Here is a 26,328-nt window from a genome sequence, read left to right on the forward strand (position 1 = left end):
TCACATCTGGACTTTTTTTTCCACCAGACTTCCATTTCACACAATCCTCGACTGACGTGGCAAAAACAAAAAGGACACAGAGAGGCTGCACTTCTGTCGTGACAGTACAACACTGATTTCAGATCAGTTCACTGACCAAAATATTATCTTTCTGGTTTTATTTTTTAAGAAATGTAGTTATTAATGCTCAACTGGATTGCTGGCTTTATTAAGTACGTATTTATGAAGACTTGGAAAGTGGGAAAGGGTTGAAGGAACCCTGAAAAAAATCCAACCTTACATCAACATCATAATTTCTTTTGGTATTTGCTAACCTGACATAAGTATGAATCTAAATGTAAGCTGGTATAAAGATAAGACTGCTGTACAAATGAAAAAACAAAACATTTATTAGAAAATTCTGTATACATGTACAAACACACTGTAGATACAGTATTTGATCTCAACCAAGGAAGCCAACTTTCTGTTGCTTCTTTCCTAAGCTCTCCTCCTGCTGCAGCAGCTTCATTAGCGGAGCATGAAGAGCCTTCCCGACCCGTTTCCCTGCCTGGAAACAACAAAATACTTTAGTGCCTTTCCATGGTACGACCTTATTAAAACAGAAAACATATTCAAAACCTGTATTAAAATAAAAAAGGTAGTTCTCTACTCGTCCTTATGTTGATTATAATTTTTTACTTTCCGTATGCTACCTATTCACATTGCCAAGAGCTGGATGAAAAGACACACACAACTAAGAGCTACAGACAGCAGCCAGTTAGCTTAGCATAAGCTGGGAAACAGCTAATGTACCAATTCATATTTAGGCCAATAGATGTTTTTCAAACTTTTCAACTAACTGTTAGAAAATATATGCCAGTTTTTCCCAAAATGCTAAACTATTGATTAAACAATCCACTTTATAGATGAAATTGGATTTATATGTCGACACAGCACAACATATCAGACACTACTGTATATTAAAGACGAAGAAGCAAATAGTACAACCCAAACATTTGAGATTATTGGGTCTTTTAAAGCTTTATACACTGTAAATGTGCATATTTTGTTGCAACAACAGATAAATAAAAATCCAATGAATTCACATGATGTCAATGTGGTCGGGGAGGACGGCTGCACTCACCTCTGTCATTTCAAAGATGCTCTCGGGGTCCAGGCTGCCTCCGCCCACCTTCCTGGTGCAGGTGACCGTGCCCTTGTGTGTGACAGAGATGATGAGGCTGGCCACGGAGCAGGCCTTCTCCTGCAGGGTCGCGTCCACCACGTGCCGGTGGCCCACCTGCGGCAAAAAAACAGCCAATGTCAACACATTAACACTCGCACTTTATCCCTACACTGTACATTTCTATGCAATGCAGCAAAGTGCACTTAAGCTTACAGACTATTAAGCAACATGTTGTCGATGTTCAAATGTTCGTTTTTCTGTTGGTTATGTTTTGCTCTGGGTTGTACTCTCTGTGAAGTATGTTTTTATGAAGAATTGTTGAAATGGGAGCTGACCAGTGCAGATGTTTTTAACCGTTTCTGTCACAACGGGCTTCAGAAAGTGAGCTTACCTTGCACAACGTCACTATGCAAGGAACGTTCTCCACATTGAGCCTCATACAATCGTAGGGGTCATCCGACAGCTCCATTTCCTTCCCTCCTTCTTCGTCCGTTGATATGCACACTCTGGGAATTCTGTCAGTGAAGTATTCAAAAATTATGTTAAGCATTCAATTTATGGAACAGGGATTAAGAGAAATGGCAGCTGTAAGAGATCTTATGATAAAATACCTGTATCACACGTTACTTACTTTGTGTTGAAAAGAGCTGCCTTGATAGCTACTGAGATGGCATCGTATAGGTTGCCATCACACTGCAGGAGCTGTGGAAACAGACACAGTGTCAGATGTTTCTTTAGTGAAGACCATGGACCAACATTTACAGACCAAATAAGGTGCCCCATGTTTGAAAAAAAAATCAAGAAAAGTGTCTTCTCTGATGCCCCTTTAGTAGATAAGACTTAAAGAGTGCTCTCAACATTGGCCAATTGTTCAAAGAAAAAGGGAATAAGTCCCCTGTATAATGCCCTTCCAATGGGAATACTCAGGATAGAAAAGATGTATTTAGTAAGTGAATGCAGTGGGTGCTCTATTTATTTTTTGGCCACTGGTGTGAAGAAGGAAACAAGAGAGCTTAAGAGAGGTACAAGTGGGCTAGAGTGTTTGATTGTCATTTTAAGAAAAGTCATAGTGATTATTTGACACAGCCACTCACCAGCACATCCACATAGAGGATCCAGCAGTGTTCTCCTGCACTGATAGAGAGGCTCTTCAGGTCCACGCTGTGTTTGTTGTTGAAGACTTTGTAGAGAGTGTTACTCAGCTCTGTCCCCAGCTCATCGCCTCCTCTGCCCTCAAACTCAGGGGTTGCATTGGCCGAACTGGTGTTGGAAGGAGAAATAAGACGATAAGATGTTTTATTCTTGCTAGAGTTAGTGGGAATTGGGTAAGTAAGGAAGATTAATTAGGGGAAAGCATTGATACTGTCTGAGACCTGCTACATATTGCCACACATATTGTATTGCATATTAGATGGATTTCACAAGGAACAGATGACAACACTACCTCCTAGTGGCAGGGAATCCATCAGATTACTTTGCCAAAGAAGACATTCTGACACAGCTCAGGTCTGGTTATTTCAAAAAAACATATATTTATTTTCCATAATATTTAGCATAGACTATACATATTATATCAAAACCAAACTGTAAGTCAATATGCATGCACCATACCTACCAATCAACAAAGAACTCCAAGTAGCCTTCATTTGGCAACATGGGCCTCGGTTTTCCAATGTCAGCCTTTACCCCAACAAGAACCGCTGTGTGTCCCTGAAAGAGAGATGAAACAGGACAACTCAGAAAAGAATAGGTCATCTATCAAGATTGTCTGTTTTTCATGTGCACACCAATTACAGGAGCAGTCAATGACAATGACATTTTTTTTTAGGTTCAAGACAGCTTCCATTATCAATGGAAAAATGAACAAAGTAAGGGAGAGCTACCTGAGACCTATACTTTTTTAATACTGTAAAAATATATATATATATATTTGAAAAATTATGTAAATAAAAAGAATAATGTACATAGAAAAGAACACTGTATTATGTCATATGTATGCAACATGTAGGTGTACATTACATTACAAGCAGGTGAATTCGAATCTGTCATCCTTCCTGGGGATTGATATACAATAAAGGCTCATATATAACTTATAGTTATGAGCAGGAAAACGACTAAAGATGCACGGGTAAAAGGTTTCTAAAGCATATTCTCTTTGTTGTTAAATCAGAAACTGAGTGAACATGGAGGTTAGAGACGACGCTGAAGTTGGCAGCTGATTCGCAGCAGCCGATTCGGCAGTTAAGGAAAAGTTAAGGGATTCTTAAGGAGCGGCGAAGTGACTGATTCTCCGTTGTTTAACCCCCTAAATCGCCGCAGTAAAGCCACATTAATTAGTCTAGATTATCTAAGAGAGTCTAACCATTCTTTAAAAACTGTTTAAAATTGATTTAACCTTTATTAAGTTTGTTTAAAAGAAAGAGAGGGGAGATTTCACTGCTTTTTTTGCATCTGGACCACATTAGAACTGGTCCTGATTGAAAACCACTGCACCTAGACTCTTCAAATCTGGACTAGAATATCGCAGTGAGGCTATAGATTATAGAAAACATAGTTTCTGATTTGTGAAACCTTTTTTCTATTTGTGAAAATGCAATAAAGATACATTTCAAGGTTTTTTTGGGGTCCAGACCGCATTAGAACTGGTCCTGATTGAAAACCACTGCACCTAGACTCTTAAAATCTGGACTAGAATATCACAGAGAGGCTATACTTTGTAGGAAACATAGTTTCTGATTTGTGAAACTTTTATTCTATTTGTGAAAATGCAATAAAGATACATTTCAAGGTTTTTTTGGGGTCCAGACTGCATTAGAACTGGTCCTGATTAAAAACCACTGCACCTAGACTTTTCAAATCTGGACTAGATTATCACAGAGAGGCTATACATTATAGAAAACATAGTTTTTGATATATGAAACATTTATTTTATTTGTGAAAATGCAAAGAATGCACATTTTAATGTTTTTTTTTGGGTACAGACCGCATTAGAACTGGTCCTGATTGAAAACCACTGCACCTAGCCTCTACAAATCTGGACTAGATTATCACAGTGAGGCTATAGATTATAGAAAACATAGTTTCTGATTTGTGAAACTTTTTTTCTATTTGTGAAAATGCAAAGAATGCACATTTTAATGGTTTTTAGGGGTCCAGACCGCATTAGAACTGGTCCTGATTGAAAACCACTGCACCTAGACTCTTCAAATCTGGACTAGAATATCGCAGTGAGGCTATAGATTATAGAAAACATAGTTTCTGATTTGTGAAACCTTTTTTCTATTTGTGAAAATGAAATAAAGGCACATGTCAACGCTTTTTTGGGGTCCAGACAGCATTAGATCTGGTCCTGATTGAAAACCACTGCACCCAGACTCTTCAAATCTGGACTAGAATATCACAGAGAGGCTATACTTTGTAGGAAACATAGTTTCTGATTTGTGAAACCTTTTTTCTATTTGTGAAAATGCAATAAAGATACATTTCAAGGTTTTTTTGGGGTCCAGACCGCATTAAAACTGGTCCTGATTGAAAACCACTGCACCTAGACTCTTCAAATCTGGACTAGAATATCACAGAGAGGCTATACATTATGGAAAACATAGTTTCTGATTTGTGAATCTTTTTTTCTATTTGTGAAAATGCAAAGAATGCACATTTTGATGGTTGTTAAGGGTCTAGACCGCATTAGAACTGGTCCTGATTGAAAACCACTGCATCTAGACTCTTCAAATCTGGACTAGGATATCACAGAGAGGCTATACATTGTAGGAAACATATTTTCTGATTTGTGAAACTTTTATTCTATTTGTGAAAATGCAATAAAGATACATTTCAAGGTTTTTTTGGGGTCCAGACTGCATTAGAACTGGTCCTGATTAAAAACCACTGCACCTAGACTTTTCAAATCTGGACTAGATTATCACAGATAGGCTATACATTATAGAAAACATAGTTTTTGATTTATGAAACATTTATTTTATTTGTGAAAATGCAAAGAATGAACATTTTAATGTTTTTTTTTGGGTACAGACCGCATTAGAACTGGTCCTGATTGAAAACCACTGCACCTAGCCTCTACAAATCTGGACTAGATTATCACAGTGAGGCTATAGATTATAGAAAACATAGTTTCTGATTTGTGAAACTTTTTTTCTATTTGTGAAAATGCAAAGAATGCACATTTTAATGGTTTTTAGGGGTCCAGACCGCATTAGAACTGGTCCTGATTGAAAACCACTGCACCTAGACTCTTCAAATCTGGACTAGAATATCGCAGTGAGGCTATAGATTATAGGAAACATAGTTTCTGATTTGTGAAACCTTTTTTCTATTTGTGAAAATGAAATAAAGGCACATGTCAACGCTTTTTTGGGGTCCAGACAGCATTAGATCTGGTCCTGATTGAAAACCACTGCACCCAGACTCTTCAAATCTGGACTAGAATATCACAGAGAGGCTATACTTTGTAGGAAACATAGTTTCTGATTTGTGAAACCTTTTTTCTATTTGTGAAAATGCAATAAAGATACATTTCAAGGTTTTTTTGGTGTCCAGACTGCATTAAAACTGGTCCTGATTGAAAACCACTGCACCTAGACTCTTCAAATCTGGAGTAGAATATCACAGAGAGGCTATACATTATGGAAAACATAGTTTCTGATTTGTGAATCTTTTTTTCTATTTGTGAAAATGCAAAGAATGCACATTTTGATGGTTGTTAAGGGTCTAGGCCGCATTAGAACTGGTCCTGATTGAAAACCACTGCACCTACACTCTTCAAATCTGGACTAGATTATCATAGTGAGGCTATATATTGTAGAAAACATAGTTTCTGATTTGTGAAACCTTTTTTCTATTTGTGAAAATGAAATAAAGGCACATGTCAACGCTTTTTTGAGGTCCAGACCGCATTAGATCTGGTCCTGATTGAAAACCACTGCACCTACACTCTTCAAATCTGGACTAGATTATCATAGTGAGGCTATATATTGTAGAAAACATAGTTTCTGATTTGTGAAACCTTTTTTCTATTTGTGAAAATGAAATAAAGGCACATGTCAACGCTTTTTTGAGGTCCAGACCGCATTAGATCTGGTCCTGATTGAAAACCGCTGCACCCAGACTCTTCAAATCTGGACTAGAATATCACAGAGAGGCTATACTTTGTAGGAAACATAGTTTCTGATTTGTGAAACCTTTTTTCTATTTGTGAAAATGCAATAAAGATACATTTCAAGGTTTTTTTGGGGTCCAGACCACATTAAAACTGGTCCTGATTGAAAACCACTGCACCTAGACTCTTCAAATCTGGACTAGAATATCACAGAGAGGCTATACATTATAGAAAACATAGTTTCTGATTTGTGAATCTTTTTTTCTATTTGTGAAAATGCAAAGAATGCACATTTTGATGGTTGTTAAGGGTCTAGGCCGCATTAGAACTGGTCCTGATTGAAAACCACTGCATCTAGACTCTTCAAATCTGGACTAGAATATCACAGAGAGGCTATACATTGTAGGAAACATATTTTCTGATTTGTGAAACTTTTATTCTATTTGTGAAAATGCAATAAAGATACATTTCAAGGTTTTTTTGGAGTCCAGACCGCATTAGAACTGGTCCTGATTGAAAACCACTGCACCTAGACTCTTCAAATCTGGACTAGAATATCACAGAGAGGCTATACATTGTAGGAAACATATTTTCTGATTTGTGAAACTTTTATTCTATTTGTGAAAATGCAATAAAGATACATTTCAAGGTTTTTTTGGGGTCCAGACCGCATTAGAACTGGTCCTGATTGAAAACCACTGCACCTACACTCTTCAAATCTGGACTAGAATATCACAGAGAGGCTATATTTTGTAGAAAACATAGTTTCTGATTTGTGAAACCTTTTTTCTATTTGTGAAAATGCAATAAAGATACATTTCAAGGTTTTTTTGGGGTCCAGACCGCATTAGAACTGGTCCTGATTGAAAACCACTGCACCTACACTCTTCAAATCTGGACTAGATTATCATAGTGAGGCTATATATTGTAGAAAACATAGTTTCTGATTTGTGAAACCTTTTTTCTATTTGTGAAAATTAAATAAAGGCACATGTCAATGCTTTTTTGAGGTCCAGACCGCATTAGATCTGGTCCTGATTGAAAACCACTGCACCTAGACTCTTCAAATCTGGACTAGATTATCATAGTGAGGCTATATATTGTAGAAAACATAGTTTCTGATTTGTGAAACCTTTTTTCTATTTGTGAAAATTAAATAAAGGCACATGTCAACGCTTTTTTGAGGTCCAGACCGCATTAGATCTGGTCCTGATTGAAAACCACTGCACCTAGACTCTTCAAATCTGGACTAGAATATCACAGAGAGGCTATACTTTGTAGAAAACATAGTTTCTGATTTGTGAAACCTTTTTTCTATTTGTGAAAATGCAATAAAGATACATTTCAAGGTTTTTTTGGGGTCCAGACCGCATTAGAACTGGTCCTGATTGAAAACCACTGCACCTACACTCTTCAAATCTGGACTAGAATATCACAGAGAGGCTATACTTTGTAGAAAACATAGTTTCTGATTTGTGAAACCTTTTTTCTATTTGTGAAAATGCAATAAAGATACATTTCAAGGTTTTTTTGGGGTCCAGACCGCATTAGAACTGGTCCTGATTGAAAACCACTGCACCTACACTCTTCAAATCTGGACTAGATTATCATAGTGAGGCTATATATTGTAGAAAACATAGTTTCTGATTTGTGAAACCTTTTTTCTATTTGTGAAAATTAAATAAAGGCACATGTCAATGCTTTTTTGAGGTCCAGACCGCATTAGATCTGGTCCTGATTGAAAACCACTGCACCTAGACTCTTCAAATCTGGACTAGAATATCACAGAGAGGCTATACTTTGTAGAAAACATAGTTTCTGATTTGTGAAACCTTTTTTCTATTTGTGAAAATGCAATAAAGATACATTTCAAGGTTTTTTTGGGGTCCAGACCGCATTAGAACTGGTCCTGATTGAAAACCACTGCACCTACACTCTTCAAATCTGGACTAGATTATCATAGTGAGGCTATATATTGTAGAAAACATAGTTTCTGATTTGTGAAACCTTTTTTCTATTTGTGAAAATTAAATAAAGGCACATGTCAATGCTTTTTTGAGGTCCAGACCGCATTAGATCTGGTCCTGATTGAAAACCACTGCACCTAGACTCTTCAAATCTGGACTAGAATATCACAGAGAGGCTATACTTTGTAGAAAACATAGTTTCTGATTTGTGAAACCTTTTTTCTATTTGTGAAAATGCAATAAAGATACATTTCAAGGTTTTTTTGGGGTCCAGACCGCATTAGATCTGGTCCTGATTGAAAACCACTGCACCTAGACTCTTCAAATCTGGACTAGAATATCACAGAGAGGCTATACTTTGTAGAAAACATAGTTTCTGATTTGTGAAACCTTTTTTCTATTTGTGAAAATGCAATAAAGATACATTTCAAGGTTTTTTTGGGGTCCAGACCGCATTAGAACTGGTCCTGATTGAAAACCACTGCACCTAGACTCTTCAAATCTGGACTAGATTATCATAGTGAGGCTATATATTGTAGAAAACATAGTTTCTGATTTGTGAAACCTTTTTTCTATTTGTGAAAATTAAATAAAGGCACATGTCAATGCTTTTTTGAGGTCCAGACCGCATTAGATCTGGTCCTGATTGAAAACCACTGCACCTAGACTCTTCAAATCTGGACTAGAATATCACAGAGAGGCTATACTTTGTAGAAAACATAGTTTCTGATTTGTGAAACCTTTTTTCTATTTGTGAAAATGCAATAAAGATACATTTCAAGGTTTTTTTGGGGTCCAGACCTCATTAGAACTGGTCCTGATTGAAAACCACTCTCTGTGATATTCTAGTCCAGATTTGAAGAGTCTAGGTGCAGTGGTTTTCAATCAGAACCAGTTCTAATGCGGTCTGGACCCCAAAAAAACCTTGAAATGTATCTTTATTGCATTTTCACAAATAGAAAAAAGGTTTCACAAATCAGAAACTATGTTTTCTATAATCTATAGCCTCACTGCGATATTCTAGTCCAGATTTGAAGAGTCTAGGTGCAGTGGTTTTCAATCAGGACCAGTTCTAATGTGGTCTAGACCCCAAAAAAGCGTTGACATGTGCATTTATTGCATTTTCACAAATAGAATAAAAGTTTCACAAATCAGAAACTATGTTTCCTACAAAGTATAGCCTCTCTGTGATATTCTAGTCCAGATTTGAAGAGTCTAGGTGCAGTGGTTTTCAATCAGGACCAGTTCTAATGCGGTCTGGGCCCCTAAAAGGCATTAAGATGTGCATTATTTGCATTTTCACAAATAGAATAAATGTTTCACAAATCAGAAACTATGTTCCCTACAAAGTATAGCCTCTCTGTGATATTCTAGTCCAGATTTGAAGAGTCTAGGTGCAGTGGTTTTCAATCAGGACCAGTTCTAATGCGGTCTGGACCCCAAAAAAAACCTTGAAATGTATCTTTATTGCATTTTCACAAATAGAATAAAAGTTTCACAAATCAGAAACTATGTTTCCTACAAAGTATAGCCTCTCTGTGATATTCTAGTCCAGATTTGAAGAGTCTAGGTGCAGTGGTTTTCAATCAGGACCAGTTCTAATGCGGCCTAGACCCCTAAAAACCATCAAAATGTGCATTCTTTGCATTTTCACAAATAGAAAAAAAGATTCACAAATCAGAAACTATGTTTTATATAATGTATAGCCTCTCTGTGATATTCTAGTCCAGATTCGAAGAGTCTAGGTGCAGTGGTTTTTAATCAGGACCAGTTTTAATGCGGTCTGGACCCCAAAAAAACCTTGAAATGTATCTTTATTGCATTTTCACAAATAGAATAAAAGTTTCACAAATCAGAAACTATGTTTCCTACAAAGTATAGCCTCTCTGTGATATTCTAGTCCAGAATTGAAGAGTCTAGGTGCAGTGGTTTTCAATCAGGACCAGTTCTAATGTGGTCCAGATGCAAAAAAAGCAGTGAAATCTCCCCTCTTTCTTTTAAACAAACTTAATAAAGGTTACATCAATTGTAAACTGTTTTTAAAGAATGGTTAGACTCTCTTAGATAATCTAGACTAATTAATGTGGCTTTACCGCGGCGATTTAGGAGGTTAAACAACGGAGAATCAGTCGCTCCGCAGCTCCTTAAAAATCCCTTAACTTTTCCTTAAAGGTACAACGAGTAAGTCGGCACGTTGGCGACACCTTTGAACAAAAGCGGTAGTATTTTTACGACGCCAGCTGTCGTGAAGCTGTTTTCTAGCTCGTGCAGGGCCTCAAGATTCAAATAATCAGGAAGCAATATAGTGCGTGTCCGTGTGTTGAAAGTGTGAGGGCACCGGACTCTTTTCGGCTCGGTGAGAGTGGTTAGTGACACAGCATCAACTACACCTGACCTGATTGCAATGAGTTGATCCATTGTCACCTCTCACGGAGCTGAACGAGTATGTGTCCCCAGTCCCCACACAAAGCGAATGAACGAGAGACGGCAGTTAGTTATGGATCACGATGAGGTAATGTGTTTATGTTGTTGTAAATAATGACTATTTCAGATGAATAATGGTCATCTGATGATGCTGGTGAGGCAAAGTAAACTTTGTTTTAGTAGGCTACCGCTCATTCATTTAGGAGTAAACACTGCAGTCTAGGTTCGCTGCGTGAAATTGTGTATACGTTGCTTGGCAACGCCCTCCCGCCCGCCTATCACTCTCCCTTTGAGCTTTTCTTCATTGCATTTTATTTTTTTTTCTTTGATGGTTCAGCCCCGTTATCAGTCATTATGACGACAAATAACTGTCTCAAACAAGGCTCCCGCTCCCCTTCTAGGATGACCAGATCGCATTTCCATTACTTTTCACACGTCCCGCAAATTGAGACGTTGTCCCGCATTGTTATTGAAAGTGAGCCCCCCTTTTTAAATGCGTGTTTTATAATCTGGCATTTATCCGATAGCTGTCAGGAGACAGCAGTCTCCGTTTGTCTGTGTGTGTTTGTCTGTGTGTGTGTATCGGGCTGCTGGGCTCAGTGGCTCTGTGAAGGTGCTGCCTGCAGTGCTTCAACGTTCACTTTCCTGTTACTTCAAAATAAAAGCCAACTCACGTTTGTCAAGTGAAATGCTAATGTGAAGCCAGTGAAATGCTTTTAATGTGAAGCCGCAGCCTTAATGCTCTATTTGTTTAACAGTAGCTAACTTAACTGCTGCACGCTGATCTAAAGATAGTGTTTTTTTAATTTAGAAAGCCGTGTCTCTGGCATTACCGGTGGTGACACGAGTTTATTTTGCTAAAAAAACGGCACTTTGTCCCGCATTGTCCCGCACAAACGTAGTCTTTGTCCCACATCTGGTGAATTGGGATCTGGTCTCCCGCTCCCCTTCCCTCACCTGGAGTGATAGGCTTTTCAATTCACGTTCCTGCGCCACACTGAAATCTGCGACCAATACGGATATGTGACCATAGAGCATGCACGCGTGAACCGAAAATCGGACTGGGTGTACGACCAGATCAAATGCAGTAATAAAAACTATATAAAAACGTCTTTCTTTGCACTGATGGTCTCGTTTGCTGTTAAAGGTAATTTATGATTATCAGAGGAAAAATTAGGCTGTTTAAAAGATATTTAAATGTTACTCGTTGCCGCTTTAACTGCCGAATCGGCTGCTGCGAATCAGCTGCCAACTTCAGCGTCGTAGGTTAGAGTAACATTACCAGTGTGACTTTGGCTGAGCCGTCTGTGTTGGACACCACATCAGTCTCTATTTCCATGTGTCTGTAGTCCTCACAGCCTCTTCCATCCACCCGTAAATCATCCTGATGAAAACAATCCACATGTCAACATCACTGCACTGTCAAGAGTGTCAAGGCTAAGGCAGCTAGCTCTCTGATGCTAAATTAAAGACCAAAAATCACTCGTGGCATTTATTGAAATAATTGTAACTCATTGAGGTTGAAGGCTTAAGTTTAGCTGTTCGAAACTCACCCGTATACCGTGTAAAATGTACACTTTTTCAGCCTCGCTCACTTGAACTGTTGCCATAATGTAAAAATCACAGGTAGCATGTGTGGTGTTGGTGTCGCTCCACTGCTACGTCATAAAAAGACGACGAATAAGATTTGGATGACCACGCCCAGCCGGTGCAACCATAGACATTATAAATGTCCTTTATAATGTCTATGGGTGCAACTAACATGGGTAGCAAAAACCATAGACATTATAAAGGATTTTTATAATGTCTATGGCAAAAACGCTTTAAAAATTTACATTTCAATAAATCACTAGGGATACAGAAGATAACAAATTTGAGACAATAATTTCAAATAACCTTTCAGTGAACGTGCAGCCTATGTCCACGTGATTTTGCTTATTGTAGCAAAACATAGGCTACACAGTTCTGGAATAACACTTTCTAGAAGAATTAGCTTCTGCATGTAGAAGACGTTACAATATGTTTCCTTTCCATGTATTAGTCATTGTTTTAAAATTGCATTTAAAACATAGAAGCTTTAATTGGATGCAAACTGTCCCTTTGGAACTTAGGCTACGTTTCTCTTGATTAATGAAAACTGGATTATTTTTTATAACTATTATACTATCTATGGGTAGAATACTAAAAGGAACATAGATCATTCTCCCATCTATTGAGCTCACTGCTAATGGCATTTGTAACCGCCTGGATAAAAAAAAAGTCCGCTGAAGGATTACAATTGATATGCATAGGCCTATAGGCTATTGTCTTTGAGGTTTATGGAGATAGATAGGCTATGATACAGTAATAAATATGTGTTATAAACAGGACAAACTATGGAATTGTTCACAACTTGTAGCAACTCATTTATTGTAGTTTGACTATTTTAACTTTATTTTAGAAATATGCACAGTTGAGTTACAAAGTGTTGGACCCCAGAAACTAATGGACCCCCTGAAGCTACAGGAAACAGGTTTGGTATGTTATTCTAAAGTTAATCAGGTAATTCTAGTCTGAATTATTTTACATTTAAGGCTTTGGAGTTACATTAATTTCAATTCCTCCCTAAGAATGAGATGGTTACATCTCAATTTGTTTTTCTAATAAATAGTTGGAAAATAAACAAATTAATGCATCAGTGTTAGTTTAAATCAACTATATTTTGATTGATATATTTTCATTTTTATTTAGGCTAGCCTATATTTTATATGTGCCGATATTTCTAACTAAACCAATCATTTAAGAAGTCAGTTTTCTCATTATAGGATATTATATGCTGTATTTTCTAGAAAATAGATAGAAAATAATCCTTTTGAAATTGCAGTTGTGGAGAAAGTGCAGCCTCACAGACTCACGAGCGCCCAATGAGCTCGAGCCCTATGGTCGGTGTACTTCCTGGATTATCATCCTCCTGCCCGCAAAGCTTTCTGGATCCAAAGAGGCGGAGGAGGAGGGTTTGTTTGGCAGCAAACGGCCCTGGTTTAGTGGCTCTGTCCCCCGCTGTAGATTAGCACACGAACACGGCGAATTGAAACACCTCTTCGACACCAAAGCGGGCAGTGAAAAGCTGCAAGTGTAGCCGCGGAGGGGGCCGTGAGAGAGAGAGAGCAGCTGCCCGCATATCGGTGAGCTTAGCCTGGATAGCGCTAACAGACGGAGCGGCGGAGGAGACGCTCTCGGTTTGGTGTGTTTTTAACTTCCCTGGGCTCGAAAAGTACACAAGGACCTCAGGAAACTTTTGCTGGACAAAGCCAGGGGACTGTGAGGTACGTTTATATAACCAAAACCAGTGTTAAAACAGTTAAATGTAACGCCCTGACTGTGTTTCATAATGGTATACAGATACCGTGCTGCCTCTGCCAGAGCCACTTCCTGGTTAATTGCATTAGCACTTTCCTGAAGTTCATTCATCATATCCCCTTGATGCCATAATAACAGTGTAGGCTCCATAGGATACCACAAGATACGTCCCATATGCAGGGAGGTCAGAAGTCAATTCAGCTAAAAAAAACACTCCCTGGAATTATAGACATAGTCCTGCAAGAGGGAACATGAGATCTTTTTCTACCCATTTGGTTTTATGTCTCATTTATCGTCCATTTTTTTTCTGTCGCTATAGAAATAAAGCTTCTATTTGATATTTACCGGAAGTGTGTACTTGGCTGAGTTGGCATCTGCTGAATTTTTCCAGCCAAACATTCACTGGATATACATCCCTAAGACTTTGAATGCTGGACGAAAAGAAGTCGCCTTGGGCTTTGAGAAATGTGTTGGCATTTCATTGACTTAACGATAAATCAAGAATATAATCATCAAATTTATCTATAAGGAAATCGTCATTAGTTGTGCCCCTAAACCGATCAAGGGACAGTGTCTTTGCTTGATGTTTTATATTTTAGGGCTGCAATTAAAAAATTGTTACATTTAATGTTTGTTAGAAAATTACAGGTTGCTTGATTTTACCTCCCGGTGTTACACTTAATTGTGGTACCGCGGGCAGAACCAGGCTATCTTGAAGGCAGGTGTTACTAAAAATGGTCCCTCCCTGGTCACAAACTTGAACTAGCTCTGAATGCAGACACATTGTGTTGTTAATATTTGTAGTGGTAAACCGGCAGAAACCACACAAAATCACTACTATCAAAAAACATATGACCTTATCTAAACACAAAGGAGGCACCTGCCAGCAGCCATGAAAAAGCAGTGTGTGATAAGGTAGTAAACGAGAAGTTGCATTGCTTTTTAACAACACAGCTGACATTCTCAGTTCACAGAACAGAAGTTTTTTTTTTGCCATATCATAGAAACAATTGCTGAAAAAATTAATAATTTTCATGCCTCTATCAGCTCAACTGAAACAATCTTCAGCTGAATATACCATCTCAGAGAGATGATATATTCCACAAACATTTATCCTGTCAGGTGCCAAATGAGGTTATTATCAATTAAGTGAATTCACATTAGAGCGTTTATTAACTCTGCAGGAGGTTGACTCTGTGTATGTCATCTCTACACATCTCTCTCCTTGCATTAGTCGGCGCCGTCACTACTTTGAAATGCGCCCTAGCAGCAGGAATTCAAACACTCTCATAAATCATTAATTAAGTATCTTAGTATGGCATACATTTTGAGTTAGGGCTTCACTGCTGCTACAGTATATATCTTCCATATTATATTCTGTAATGTCTACCCTTACAGTACAGCAGAGGCATTCTAGTGGCATCTCACTTACTATTGAAAGTCTTTGGACGGACACAAGGAAAGAGGAAAAGGGTTTCTGAACACAAGGAAACCATTGTTTTCTTAGTCTAGAGTTATAAAATAAGTCTGGTTTTGTTGTTAGTTTCACTCACTCTTTCACAATACTTTATTTTCCTATTTTGTCCACTTAACACATAACAATGACATTACAAGCTGTTATCGAGTGTCCTGTATCTCCCCCACCACGCTTGAAACGGGCGACTCCCACCAGCTGGATCAGATCAATACTGGTCAAATGTCACCTGAATCACCCAACAGTCAGCTTGACTCATAGAGCAAAACCTGTTTGACAAAGATTATCCCACCATCTTGAAATAAAATGGCTATTTCTTCTGTCCTCCCTCGATTTTAAATACTGGTTAAATACCTTTGATGAAAAAAAGGAGTCGTGCCTCCCAGCGAACGACTCCTGCTGTGTGATGACAAGCGTGCTGAAAAGGGTCAAGAAGCTACGCAGCAGGAAGTGGGGTCGTCCATACTGTATATTTTTTCAAATGTCATTCCAACAAGGAGTACTTTTTTTTTTAGATGATGCATTGCACCATTGTTTCTTTAGAGTTGTGTTGCTGAAATGTACAGCTATCATTAATGATTTATTTTTCTTTAGATAAATTATGTCAGTCCCAGGCCGCTATCTCAGACTCAATCTGGCTAATCCATGTGTAACTCTTGGCAGGGTTTGTGGGAGATGTATCAACCTTGCTTTTTCCATATTTGGGTTTCCTAATGAAAACTAAATGTATTGTGTGTCAAGAGTTTCTTTATAACAACAATATGTATATAGTCCTTTTATCTCTTTATATTTGACCATGTTTTTATTGTTACAAAGTCCACACAGGGCAAACTTCAGTCACTTGTGATGTTTTCAAGACCACCTCCACTTACATCATAAACAAGTCTATGGTGCTTTGAGCTAAATGCCCTCTTTGATACATTCTAATGTGTGCTATTGTGCTATTTATATAAAATACACTTCTTGTAATTGGAAGCATCCAAATAGAAACGGGTGATCCGGGGTGTAACGGAGCGCAAGATGTTTTCAATTGAATCCAAAGATAACGTTAAATAATTTAATCCTAAATGCACCGTAGGAACGCCGTATCGTTTTCTTCCTGATTAAATTCCCGCCCGGCGTCAGGGGAAGCATACCTTAACGGCAGGACCGTTGGCAAAGCCCTAATTACTGCCGACATAAAAGTTAGATTAGGCAATCGCTCAGTTAAGCCTAATGGACAGATTGAATCCTCCAAGCAGTTTGATTTCAGTCACTATACTTTGAGTTATTAGGAGGCCCAGCCATCCTCTGGGAATAGGCCGTTTCATTGCAGTCTGTGTTATCTGCATATAATGAAGAGGCCTATTTTTGACATTTGATCCCCCTACTCACACTCACCTGCCTGAACGCTCCTTCATCTCCAAACCGAGCTGCTGGACACACACTCAGTGCAGCTCAGGACAAGCGTGTAGGCCGCTGTTGCTTTGAAACGGTGATTTACAGCGTTGAAATCCAACAACGGCCTCTTCTTTGTTGGTCCCAGAACAGTCTGAGCGGAGTGGTTGTTGGCCTTTTGGGATTTGGGCCAGACAGTGTTTGTTCCTCCTTCAGTTGTTTCCTCCTCCTGAGTGTTGTCCTCATTCGCTGATTCAGTATGTCTTTATTAGCCCCTATCTGTCTCTCTCTCTTTGTGTTCATCAAGGATGTAAAGCACTCATTTAGACTATTTAATTGTTGTGTGACGAAACTCTTTTACTGTGATATTGCTTGTGATATTTGGAGGCAAAACTAAGTCGACTAATCAATTAAAGAAAAAACAACTAACAGTCTCTTGTTCCAGCTTCTCAATCTTATAGATAAGTGCTTTTTTTGTTTGTCTCCTATGGCAATTAATCAATTATTTGGTGTTTTGGGATTGTTGCTGGGGAAAAAATAAAAATCATTTGAAAGCATGACCTTTAACTGGATCATCACTATTTATTGACATTTTAAAAAGAAAATGAAAATAATCAGCATATGAATCAGTAGTAAAAAACAACAAAACCAATTTTTAATTGCAGCCTTCCACTAATTAATTCCCTTTCTTCAGCATATAGTCACTCCAGACCCCTCACCTAATTCTCTTCTTTCTCTTTCCTCCCATTCTCTCCGCAGTATGTGGTCAGCTCCCCGGTGGTTGTAGGATGATGAGCCCGGCGCACCGCACCAGGGACATCGAGCGGCACGCGGGCTACCTTGGTCCCGAGCACTGCGCCCCCCCACCGCCCCGCTCCGGCTCCGACACTATGTGGTTCATCCGCGACGGCTGCGGCATCGTGTGCGGCGTCATCACCTGGATGCTGGTCTTCTACGCCGAATTCGTGGTGGTGTTTGTCATGCTGCTGCCCTCCAAGAACCTGCTGTACAGCCTCTTCAACGGCGTGCTCTTCAACGGCCTGGCCTTCCTCGCCCTCGCCTCGCACTTCAAGGCCATGTGCACAGACCCGGTCAGTCTCAGTTACTCTTTGGGGAACTTTGTAGGAAAGAAATGTATCAATTAAAGGTGGCGTAAGCAATTCTGGAGAATGCTTGTTGTCAAAATCACTTTTTGTAAAAATCAGTCAATATCTCCTCACAATCTGCTACCTGTACATACTGTGTATGTGTGCGCTGAAAGAAATCTGATGTTAATACTCAGCCTATGCTCTGTTAACGGGCATGTTGCTATCTAGGCGGGCCCCCTGGTTTACATCACCTTTGTTTACATATCGGTTTACCAGAGTGTAGGCTGTGTATTAACACCAGATTTTCTTTCAGCGCAAAGTAAGCACAGTACTTACATGTAGTCGGTCGTGAGGGGATATTCACTGATTTTGCCAAAAAGGGATTTTGAAAACAAGCATTCTCTAGAATCGCTGACTCTACTTTTAATCCGCATGCACTGTCTCAATAAATCATGCCACAGGAGATTGTGAAACTTGTACATGTCAAAATATAGCTTTAATACTTTTTTAATATTTATCATTTATGGCAATTATTTTTTTTTTCTCTCAGCAAGTTGACAAGTAACGCAAATCAATACATATTTCTTGTTTTAGAAGCTCTCTGAAGCTACATTAACAACACTAAAACTATAAAACAACTGCTGTAACAGAAATGACAGTTGAACGTCCTTGTCAACGCTTGTTATTCTTTCTTCTCTTCCCTCCCAGGGAGCCGTGCCTAAAGGGAACGCCACCAAAGAGTTCATCGAAAGCCTGCAGCTCAAACCGGGACAGGTGGTGTACAAGTGTCCCAAGTGCTGCAGCATCAAGCCCGACAGAGCGCACCACTGCAGGTACAGCCGCCAGCACCCTCTGTGAATGTGTGTAGATTGTAGGCAAGACTACAGACTCTGCTACTTTTAAAGATGTGGGTCTGCGTATTCTGCTGAAGTCTGCAGAAGAAAAAAAGTCCTACCGTGGCTCTCTCCCACTAGGGGACTCCTCTCCTCGTCGGTGTTTGTTTTGCACACCGGTTCCTCCACCCCTGAGCTGTGTAGCATTTCTCTGTGGACTGTGCAGCTTGACAATAAGGAGTTCCCTCTGTGGCTGCTTTGTGGTTTCCCTGGGATCTCCAGGCATGAAAAGCACAAAAACACTGCATGGTAATTGAATTGTGAAGCCAGTGTGAGTCACTCTTTCTCAGTGGCAGAAGTGGGTTTCAGATTGAATGAAATAGATGATGATTACATTTTGGCTGAATAATGTTATGAGTCATCCATGTGGGCGGTGATATTCAGACGATATTCACTTCTTTCTCTTATGACCCACAAGAGTAATATACAGTAAATCCTTGTTTCACTTAACGGTGCGGCTTGGCATGCTTTTATTTGCACTGTCAAAAGTTGGAAAGGAACCAGAATAAGTGAAGGGCCGCACCTATTTTTGCCACCCTTTCCTTGGGGTACCAAGCTGTCCCAAAGGGTCCCAGATGGTCCCAAACAGGGGGAGTTACACATTGCAGTCTTTTGATTGGTCGACAGATTCATTTCTGTGGGATCCATAAACCACCGTGTGTAGTCACCTCTGCAAGACTGAAGAGTCTTCTTTTTAGAGAAAAATACTAACGCCGTCCAGCGTAAACGCCGCCTACCAAGTAAGGGTACTGTCAGCAATGGAAACGCAAGCTAGATCTTGAGTTACTGTACCCTGCTGAACCACGCCGAACCAAACTGCTGCTCACTAGCAATGAGGCATTATACACAGCAGAGGGCAGCTTTATCGAAATATAGATAGGCCTCAGAAAGTGCATAAACAAAGCACACACATAGATTTAGAGTAACTTTTTGCGCTGTGAAATGATGAATTGTGAGCTGTCAGACTTTACTTGAGTTGACAAGCAGCTGTGAGATAAACAACCCACCTCTCGAGACACACACACACACACACACACACACACACACACACACACACACACACACACACACACTGACACACTGCTGAAGGTGGACTGACAGGGTGTTGTGCATTTTCTTTTGCTGTCTCCAAAGGTCACTGTTTGCCGGTTCTAATTGGTTATTGTGTGTCTATGTGTCCACAGTGTGTGTAAACGCTGCATCAAAAAGATGGACCACCACTGTCCCTGGGTGAACAACTGTGTCGGAGAGAGCAACCAGAAATACTTTGTACTCTTCACGGTGAGTCATTTCAAACGCAGGAGCCCAGAGGTTACCACACAATAATTATGACATTATCATATATTTATATTTCAGGCTTGTTTTTATTATTGTATTCAAAAGTTATGACAGTTTGTGTTTAATTATGAAGATTATCCTATTAACACTAAACCAATTCTTGTTTCTTTTACTCCTCAGATGTATATTGCACTAATATCCTTACATTCACTGCTCTTGGTCGCCTGCCATTTTGTATTCTGTTTCGAAGAAGACTGGACAAGTGAGTAAAATACTGCCGTAGTGGGCTGCTAAATTTCCATATCATCCAGGGTGTGTACTTTTCTACCATCCAACCTTCTGTCCAAACATAGATGATTATACCCCTTGGAAAGTAGCCTACAGACTGGAAATCCGCAACTGCAACACCCTTCTTCAGGATAAAAGACATTCTTAGAAGCCAGATTTACTTTAAATCTTTACTTTACTTTATTACTATTTATTTTCTTTTTAGAGCCGACTATATGTTAATGTACCTGGGGCTTCAATTCTATTTAGTAGCTCCAAGCCTTTTTGTTCTTGTTAACAATCTCCCTCTCTCTGTTTTCTTCTTCCTTTCCCCAGAGTGCAGTAGCTTCTCTCCACCAGCAACAGTCATTCTCCTCATCCTCCTCTGTTTCGAGGGTCTCCTCTTCCTCCTCTTCACAGCTGTCATGTTCGGGACCCAGGTCCACTCCATCTGCAGCGACGAGACGGTGAGTGTCCACTAGTGTCTGTGGCGTTTATGGTTCTTTTTGAGCAGCCGGGTGGAATAAAGTAACTGGAGAATGTTTACAGTGTGTTTAAGCAAGTCACTAAATCCTAGGAGCTCTGTGGAAAATGGACAGCACTGGAGAATATTTTTCTCAAGATCATTTGTCAATTGCATTTATACATTTTCAACACAAATTGGATCGGAAGATGCTGTCACAGCAAAAGCTTTTTTATTTGTTTTTTATATTTTATTCCAATAATTCAGGACAGAGTTTTTTTCAGGCGAGCTCTTGCATCGGTTACAGTTTCATGATTGGAAAAAACCTTTTATGTATGTTTGTGCTGTTGTATAATTGAATCCATTTACCAAAACAACTAGTGCGCTCAAGCAAACATATGAAGGTAATAAAATTGGAGAAAAAGGCGCCTTTTTATTACATTACATTTATAAAAGCAGACTAACATGAGTGCGTTCCTCCTCCACTAGAGCATAAAGAGTTTTCCATATTCAAAATAAAAACTGACAGTAGGAGCAGGTTTTTCACTTGCAGCCTCCAGGTAGGTTAAGATTGGTGTTTTTCTCTCATAACGACCAGCAACAATGACTCACTCTGTCACATAATAATCACTACAGAGATCATCTATTTCAGTCAAATTCAATCTAATAGGGCCCACAGTCTGTGTGAGAGTGAGTCACCTAACCCCAATTAAGACTTCCTGAGAGGAACACAAAAAAAAATGCAAAACGTGCTCAATTTTTAATTCCTTGTACTGTTTTATCTTTCTGCTGGCACATTCAAATTTAAATACACAGCTGAGACTCACAGTTATGTCTGGTCCCCTATACAGGGCATCGAACAGCTTAAGAAGGAGGAGAGACGGTGGGCCAAACGGTCAAAGTGGATGAATATGAAGGTTGTGTTCGGCCATCCCTTCTCCATATCCTGGCTGAGCCCCTTCGCAACACCTGACCACGGCAAGGCTAACATGTACCAGTACATTGTTTGAAGATTGGAAAACTAGAGCTGAGGCCTGCAGCTGCTGTGGACTTCCCTGGTCTGCCTGCCTTGTTGGCAAGACCTCAATGAGCATGAACTCCTCTCACCTACATATTCTTTATTTCTTCTGGATATTTCATTCATTGATCCATCAGGGTGTTTCTGCTGTAAGCTATCACTTCCTCTAAATACTTTTTTATATTTTAGCAAGTAATCACGTTCTTTTTTCATATTATTGTTTTGCCCAATTCGGGGCCGACTGAGATTAATGTTGTGTCACTTCAGAAAGAACATTGACAACAACTTGACAAGAAGCACTTGATATAAGAGAGACTTGAGTTCTGCCTTCTCCAGGGTACAACTTCCAGCAGTACGCCTGATCATTTCCTGCTTCCAAGACTAAAAACAATGTGAACCTGAAACTGAAGGGGCACAAAGCCGTGCAATACCCGTGTACTGCTATGGACCCCGGGGGTTTTGTATTCCTGTAAACATTGTTGCGATCCTGTCACGTCTTCATTTGCTGTATTTTCTCATTGCAATAGTCTCTTGCTGAGTGCTGCGGATGGTTTGCCTTAGAGAACAGTGAATTAGTGAATGCTGGCATCTGCAGTTTTAAAGAACTTGTTTGCCTTAACAGTGACTTTCAGAGTGAGACACAATCACATTGGTTAATTACTATTTTAAATGGGTTTGACGTGTCCGTTTTTGACGCCAGATCACAGTGAAGGACATTCTAAGGCTGAAGATCAGAAGAGCGGCAGTAGCTCCACAGTGACTGATAATGGCAAGTAAGACTGAGTAACTACTTTGTCAGCAATATGACTGGTGAACTTTTTGGAGTACGGCCATACAAACTCACGTTGTTTTAATTAAGAAGTTAATAATTAATAAGTGTTCCATACCCTTACCGTTATGTGAATTTTCGGAGCATTAGAAGTGCATCAAGATAAACAGCTAATCATTCAGGCTGGTGGGTGCAGCAAAATAATGGAACTAAAGGAGCGCCAGTCAACATGTGATGGAAAAACGGCATTCATGTTTATGTCATGTACTGGTTTGGAGTTAACGTTTCCTCCACACAAATCTGACACTCAGCATTTTTCTTCTCTTCAGTGGACATTTAAGTTACATATTTTGTCTGTGTCTGTTGCGCCTTGGTGCATATTTCTTTAATCAATACATCAACATTTCCACCTCAGGTTTTTATTCTGGTGCAAATGTTAAAATGTGCTCAAAAAACAGGTGACTAGGGACATCAAAAGCAGCGATATCGCTGGATTACATGTTCACTTCATTTTAAGCCCACGCTGTATTTTAATACAGTGCGAGAATGGCGGAGTCCGCCCATAGCAAGGAAAACCACTATATACAAAGAGAGGTAATGTCTGAATTTATTAACATTGATTGGCTGTTGATGAGAAAATGCTAGCATAAATAGTATCACAAATTGGGGTTTGAATTAATGAAAAACTTTTAATTGTAATTTAAAAATCCCACATTGGAAATGTAACAAGTCTTGTTCTTTGTCTTGTACAATATCAGCAACATCAGGTAGTTTGACAAGTGTCCTTCCTTTTGAATATTTTATAATTATGTCTGTAGTTTATTTAGCCTACTCTGCTTCATAACTATTTCCATCACAGCCATCAGCTCAGATGGACAGTCATGGAACGAAGCAATAAACATGCTCTCAGAGCGCACTGACCCCAAGTGTAATTCACACCTGTGGCCTGTGGATAATGCAGTTTGTCCTAGAGTTGCAGTTGTGAGTCTGACTAAAAGAGGCGAAAAAAAGGCCTGACATGATGATGATGATTCAAATGTAGGCCAGTGGAAAATGTTCACCGACGACCAGTCGAAATTGACGTTTTAACTGTCACAGCTGTGGTGAGTAGAGAGTGACCAGTGTGAAGAGAGGAGCGTAGATTTTACCTTTGGTGCAGATGGGGAATAACCGCTTTAAAGATTTAACACTAAATTGCCTTTGTCCAAATGTGTTCTACAGCCTTAAACAGATTTTGAGGATGAGGAAAGGATTTTTTGTATAAATATGTTGCCAAATTGAATTCTTAATTAAGGCAGACATTGAAGTTACAATCTCAAGAACAGAGCTGAAATTCACTGAACTTGGAAAATGCTACATACAACAGTTGATATAACAGTTGCCCTCCAGTTTACACATACAGCACACCAGCTTTATTTTTTTTCTATAATTGTTCAGTATGCTCTGTGTGGTCAGGCATGAATACCATGCACGTACTACTTCCTGTGGACCACATGATGTTTTTTTTGACTGTGGTATTTCTTTATAGGGGAATTAAATAAAAAAACTTATGTCTGTGACAAAACGCTCAGGTGAAGTGTATCAGTTTTCTCAATATTTTGTCAGATATGGTTTTACTTTATGAAATCTTCACCCTTCATTTTAAATTTTGGATTAAAGCAGCAATATAAAGCAAAGGATTTTACAGTTATTTAAGATTTTGTAATTCTGCAGCCTTTAGAATGTGGACAACTGAAGTTTTACCTCTAAAACAAGACAAATATTAGAAAATTAATACCTGAATTTATTAACTTGAACTTGCTTTGTAGTAAATTACAAGGCTATAATAAGTTTTATAGATTCTGTTTACTTTTATATTGAGATATTTTGTGAGAAATGTAAAAAACAAAATGTTTAATATAGAGATAAAAAGAAACGGGGCGTCCTTAGCTCAGTTGGTAGGGCGTCCTCCCGGGCCGGGCCCAGCAGCAGACCCGGGTTCGATTCCCGCCCGCGGTCGTTCTCTGCATGTCACTCCCCTCTCTGCCCCATTTTCACCTCTGTCTCTTAAACACTATCAATAAAGCATGAAAAATGCAAAAAAAAAAGAGAGATAAAAAGAAAGAAATTGCCCTACTTTGAAAGTTACCATTAAAAATAGGAATTCTCCATTTATAACTTCAATATTCACTTTTGCTGTTTGTACTTGCCATTTCATGGCCAATCCAACACCTCTAAAATTAAAATAAATACCTCTTCAATTTCACAGTTTTAATAATATATATATATTTTAAGTTATTGTATACTTTTGTCATTTTCTATGCTTAATACAGATTTATTTAGTCAAAAACATTTTTTTTTCTTTTTTAAATGTACATTCCAGTTGCTCTTATCACATATTCTGTTCTCACTTCATAAGCCTAAGGGCTTGAAGCTGATTAATCTTATATGTTTTTTCAATATTTACAAGGGGGATTGAAGGGAAGGGAGCTGCTCTAATGGAGTATAAAGCTCACTGTGTAAATAGATGTGGACAAGCTCAGGCTAACAATCCATCCAGACCCATTAACTACAGTGAATTAACTACAGTAGACATTACTGTGTTTGAGTGCAAATAGAGGACACTTAGATAAATAAGTACGAAGTCCCTGTTTTGTGCAGTAAACACAGACATTCACACCTCTTTACCCATCTGAATACAGGTGAATAGTGAGTCACACTTAAATTAATTAACCTGGAAGTGTAATAGCTCCAAGAAGAAGTCATGAAAATTAACTCTACACCTTCCAACAGCCAACACTACCTGAGTGACGGAGACGAGGATGAGAGTGTTGTTTGTCAGCTGAGATGTTTAATTCAATAATTCAACATTGTTTCTTCTCTCAGTGGAGATGGCAAATTTACACATCCGTTGAAGTGTTTCCCATTAACAGAATATATTTACACTTTTACAAATATTTGTTTCACACAATCTGTAAGACACATTATAAAGGGGTTATATCTGTCACTCCCTCGAATTACACCGTCGCGATTTGTGTTAAAAATCTGAACATAATGTTGAATTTGTTGATGAAGCAGTTTTCAGATTACAGTGATGACTGTAATGTCTTACTCTACCAAAAGATTAGTAAAACTCTACTGGAGTGCTGGTAAATGTACTTGTTTCTCGCAGTGCCACACAATAACTCGTCAATGCAAGACACATCTTTTCAGGTCGAGATTGTATTTTAGTGTTTTTTCTAATCTCTCTCTGTACAACCACGTCTAAGTATTATGTGCACACAGAAATTAATACATGAAGATCAGGGCAATGCTGCTGTCACAGAGCTATAAGTGTGACTACTGCAAAGCTCTGACTGGTTATATTACAGTGAAAGTGGGTTCACAGGTTGACGGGTCACCCTCATATCATGCCGTTAAACTGGAGAAAAGCCAGGCACCAGAAAAAGTAATTTAAAGGAATAGTTCCTTCGTTTTTTGGAAACGACTTACGTTCTTTCTAATACTTAAACAATAATATTGACACCACTCCCATGTCTGTGTGGTAAATATGAAGCTACAGCCAAAAGGTGTTTAGCTTAGCTTAGCATAAAGACTATAAACCGGGGGGGAACCGTTAGCATGTCTTTTTCCGAAGCTAACAAAATTTGTCTGCCAGCACCTCTAAGCTCACTTAATAACATGTGATATGTTGTTATGATGACATATAGA

At 39.0% G+C, this 26,328-nt stretch overlaps 2 protein-coding genes across 2 annotated transcripts; one reads left to right on the forward strand and one right to left on the reverse strand.

Annotated features, from left to right (window-relative positions):
• Positions 1-365: 365 nt before the first annotated feature.
• On the reverse strand, positions 366-12,322 carry exosc7 (exosome component 7). Its single transcript, XM_080045679.1, has 8 exons — positions 12,226-12,322; positions 11,955-12,056; positions 2,781-2,875; positions 2,260-2,425; positions 1,797-1,867; positions 1,557-1,680; positions 1,124-1,279; positions 366-547 (listed from the first exon to the last, which is right to left on the reverse strand). The coding sequence occupies exons 1-8, from the start codon at positions 12,280-12,282 to the stop codon at positions 443-445; spliced, it is 876 nt and encodes a 291-aa protein (XP_079901805.1). The 5' UTR covers positions 12,283-12,322; the 3' UTR covers positions 366-442.
• A 1,321-nt stretch (positions 12,323-13,643) lies between these two features.
• zdhhc3b (zDHHC palmitoyltransferase 3b) lies at positions 13,644-24,314 on the forward strand. Its single transcript, XM_080045522.1, has 7 exons — positions 13,644-13,977; positions 17,622-17,953; positions 18,659-18,783; positions 20,028-20,124; positions 20,302-20,383; positions 20,725-20,855; positions 21,703-24,314. The coding sequence occupies exons 2-7, from the start codon at positions 17,651-17,653 to the stop codon at positions 21,859-21,861; spliced, it is 897 nt and encodes a 298-aa protein (XP_079901648.1). The 5' UTR covers positions 13,644-13,977; positions 17,622-17,650; the 3' UTR covers positions 21,862-24,314.
• Positions 24,315-26,328: the final 2,014 nt, after the last annotated feature.

This window comes from Ammodytes marinus (assembly GCF_949987685.1).
Source record: "Ammodytes marinus genome assembly, chromosome: 17".
Classification (NCBI taxonomy): Eukaryota; Metazoa; Chordata; class Actinopteri; order Uranoscopiformes; family Ammodytidae; genus Ammodytes; species Ammodytes marinus.

Bases quoted from the DNA above. Each gene is read 5' to 3' on its own strand.
- zdhhc3b (XM_080045522.1), top strand. From the start codon at position 17,651: ATGATGAGCCCGGCGCACCGCACCAGGGACATCGAGCGGCACGCGGGC. The intron at 17,954-18,658 runs GTCAGTCTCAGT...CTTCCCTCCCAG, and splicing joins AGGCCATGTGCACAGACCCG to GGAGCCGTGCCTAAAGGGAA. The intron at 18,784-20,027 runs GTACAGCCGCCA...ATGTGTCCACAG, and splicing joins GACAGAGCGCACCACTGCAG to TGTGTGTAAACGCTGCATCA.
- exosc7 (XM_080045679.1), bottom strand. From the start codon at position 12,282: ATGGCAACAGTTCAAGTGAGCGAGGCTGAAAAAGTGTACATTTTACAC. The intron at 2,876-11,954 runs GTAATGTTACTC...TCTCTCTTTCAG, and splicing joins GCTCAGCCAAAGTCACACTG to GGACACACAGCGGTTCTTGT. The intron at 548-1,123 runs GTGAGTGCAGCC...TGTTGTTTCCAG, and splicing joins GCATCTTTGAAATGACAGAG to GCAGGGAAACGGGTCGGGAA.